The sequence below is a fragment of the Anopheles ziemanni genome, chromosome X (assembly GCF_943734765.1).
Source record: "Anopheles ziemanni chromosome X, idAnoZiCoDA_A2_x.2, whole genome shotgun sequence".
NCBI classification, from domain to species: Eukaryota; Metazoa; Arthropoda; class Insecta; order Diptera; family Culicidae; genus Anopheles; species Anopheles ziemanni.
The window spans coordinates 15,815,382-15,818,960 of record NC_080707.1 but is presented as its reverse complement, the minus strand read 5'-3'; the positions used below and the strand labels follow the sequence as shown (position 1 = coordinate 15,818,960).

At 44.8% G+C, this 3,579-nt stretch overlaps 1 protein-coding gene across 1 annotated transcript; it reads left to right on the top strand.

The window, feature by feature from the left end:
- Positions 1-281: 281 nt before the first annotated feature.
- On the top strand, positions 282-635 carry LOC131291172 (uncharacterized). Its single transcript, XM_058320363.1, has one exon. The coding sequence runs from the start codon at positions 309-311 to the stop codon at positions 633-635; it is 327 nt and encodes a 108-aa protein (XP_058176346.1). The 5' UTR covers positions 282-308.
- The last annotated feature ends 2,944 nt before the right edge of the window (positions 636-3,579 follow it).

The window sequence follows — 3,579 nt, the reverse complement described above, 5'->3', positions numbered from 1 at the left end:
ACCTCTTTCGTTAACTTCGAGGAGATTAATATCTCCTCTCCCGAAGGGTGACTAGCGGGAGTTTGCAGTGTTTTTCTTCTTTCTTTTATAAATGTTAGCTCACAGTTGGTAATCATGTCCAGACGGCAACATTTGCGCTGCAACGTTTGATCTGTGCTGTGCGCAAACATGTCACCGCGGCAAACAGTACTCCCCGTGCAGCTGCGCTCAATATTGGCTAAAGATCGATATAAAAACCCCGACCCGTGTGGTCTTTGGCCAAGGCAGTGGTAATATAGACTGTTACGTTTAGGTTGCTTCGAAGAAAAATGGTAAAACTCATCGTAGCTGCCTTGCTGACCGTTTCGGTGCTGACCGTTGCGGCGGAAAAGCAGAAGCAGTGGATCGACCGGGACGACGTCTACTGCGGCCATATTGACTGCACCAAGCTGGCCAGCTTCAAGGGCGAGAAGTTCTGCAGCCCGTGCGACACCGACCACTACTGCGAGTGCAAGGAGACGCTCGAATCGCTGCCGTACATGTACAAGTGTCCCGGAGCTGGCGCCTGCCAAACCACCGACAAGCGTGGACCCTGCCGGCGCACGATGGACGACGACCTGTGCAGCCACATCGACGAAGCGTATCGCTATCTGTAGCGCGTCGAGAAGTGAAACTCTTGAAAGTAGCAATAAAGCCTTAGTGAAGGACTTATCTTATCATCTCGTCCCATGATGAATTCTGCGGAAAAATCTTCCACAGGTCAAGTTTCAATCTCTTTCCGGCTAATCCAAAACGAATTCGCGTTTCATTGCTCAAGTTCTAAGTAAGTTCAAATCAAACCTTTCAATATCTCTTTTGCACTTCTCCAGAAAAGAAGAGAAAAAGGTTCTATACGCATTGAGAATAACATGGACTTCTTTATTCTATCTCTTAATGAAAGAACTATTCCAATAGTGATAACAATGTTATCGAAGTGATCAAACACTTCCAAAAGTGAGAGCACTTCTTGAAGCAACGATTTTTGAAAACTAAGCAAAAATTATTATAGGCTACTATAATAGTCCAGTACTACATTAGTTTAAATGGCTGAAGAGCATTACTGCTGTCACCTGCGTTTTTAGGGACGTGGTTTTCGATGTGTTAAAACAGAAGAAAAAAGGTGGCTTCCATATAGTCTTCTAAATTCATACACTTTATAAAAAGAATTTACAAATAATGATAAGTATGTTACCGAAAGTTCACTACATGGAATTATCAAGAACCGAATAACATGGTCCAACTAATCATAATAATAGTTCTTAATGTGAAAATTACAAAACAAAATCTGGTAGAAACTCAAAACTAATCGCCATCCACCGATTGAAATGTTGCAAAAGCATCGCATCATCGGAAACGCTTGTAATAGTTTAATACTACGGTTCGTCCGGCTAAACGTCTCTAAACATATGTAAACACAAAATTAGAGACGGCGACGTACGGCAACTACGGGTATGATTTGCCAGCAATTTTCTAACCCTAAAATTTGGCCGCCACTCCCGGGCGTCAACCCTCCTTTTCGCTTCGTTGATGGATTCCGAGAGGTCGTCTCCGGACGATCCGCGAAACCCAGAACCCTGATGCTGCAGGGGTCTAAAGTAGTAGGCAATTAATCTCCGGATCTGAAGCGCGTCCGTCTTGCGTTGAGTTTTTCGTTTCCTACAGAATGGTTTACTCTTCCCCATTACTTTTTGTTTTTCGCGGAGGAAGCTGACCCGCCTCATAAATACCTTACCGTTTTCGGGGTAGAATTCCGACGAAACGAACCCTGCTTCGTTTCGAGCTGCAGCCCATTTCCCGCGTTCTGATGTTCTTCTTTCAATCCGTCTTCTTCGTGTGTTTTTGTCGTGCAAACTTATCCGTCATCGGAAGGACCTTCCATTAACGGGGTCCAGCTCGATTCTCGGCGGAGCTAAACAAAAGCAAACCAAGGTACGACTAACGTCGCGCAGTCAGCCACCATTAAAACTGACGGTTGGGTGTCCTGACTTTTTATCCCCTTTCGTTTCCCTTTTTTGTCGTCTTTTAATTCGTACGGACAAAGAACATCAACAACCCGATGATCTTCGGAAAGATTTGGGGAAAGATTTATAAGCCTACAATTTTTCACCGACCCATGTTTAGCTTCCACCGCAAAGTGGTTTGCGGTAGTGATGAGCATAGCACCTCTTTTTAGAATCAGACTGAACAATCATCTATTAGCGGGAACAGTGATTTGAATCCTTAACCTAGATTCCAATCCCAAAAGAGTGAATCCGAAACAAAGGAATCGAGTTCGATCCAGTTATTGTAATCAAAACCAGTTGCAAAAACATCATTAACAGACAGAGTGTATTTCCTGTTTTGATGACACTTAAGAGATTCGAATCCCTGATTGAGATATGAATCCCTGATTTAGATTAAAATAACTGATTGAGATACGAATCTGTATGAAGAATTGCTACTATTTTACTCACTCTTCAGATTCAAATCATTACTTCGGATTTGATTCCTTCCATTGGATTCTAATCACTGTGGCGATTTGCTATTCTTTTGTTTTGCTACTGATTCACTCTTTTGGAATTCAGATTCCTGTTAAGGATTCCAATAAAAAAGGAGCTACAAAAACAATCCGCTCGGATTGATCAATCAATCTATTCAAACAATCATTCTCACCAAGTATGCACATCACTAGTTTAAAAGGGTGCGAATCTCCCGAATGGTTTACCGGATGATCTACCGGAGCTTAAGAGATGCTTCCTTTGGGGTTTTCTTTTTGGAAATTCTTTCAAAAACTGAGCTAGAAAGTAAGCAATTTATGGAAGAGCGGATCAAGAAATTAATCCCTTAGAGAAAGAGTGATCCGCTAAAGCATCGGTTGAAAACATTCGCTGTACGTTGACGTCGGCTTTCGGTAAGGAATCAGGGGTGGAGGGCCGTGGGGAGGAGGGGTCGGATTTATTTTTGCTAGCGATATGTTTTCCCGCCAAGCACCGAAAAAAACACTCGCTGGGAAGCGTTCGTTCGAACGCGGGAGGGCTGGAAAATAATCCACTGAAGCAGGCTGGTGACACACACACGCGCCAGACGCAATGTATGCAACATGACCCCACCCGCCGATGCAGTTGACTCCTCTCACCGCCCCTTTCCTACTCCTTCGAACAACTTGAATCAAGCGTCCACACAGCTGGCTCGGTTTTGCGCGCAGAAAATCGAAAGGAGTTCGATGTTGTGCAATCGGACTTGGCGAACGATACTCAAATGCTAGCCGACATTGCCATGTCTCCCCCTCTTTCCACCCCCCCCCCCCCCCCCCACCCCCTCCCTCTGTCCACCACACCGTGCATCGCAACAACGTATCGAAAACTCGGCGACCGCTTGTGTGTGACGACAGCAGTGTTGCAGTTGGCTTATTTTCCGATTTCCCCCCCTTTTCCTTTAACCAACGTTTCGTTTTCGCGGTTTCAAATGTCTCTCGCCGACAAGGCACAAATGCATCACCCCGCTGCATCCACGAACGTTGACGAAGATGACAAATGGCGAGTGGTTGATGAGGTTTCTTCTCGGTTGATTTGCGTACGATAA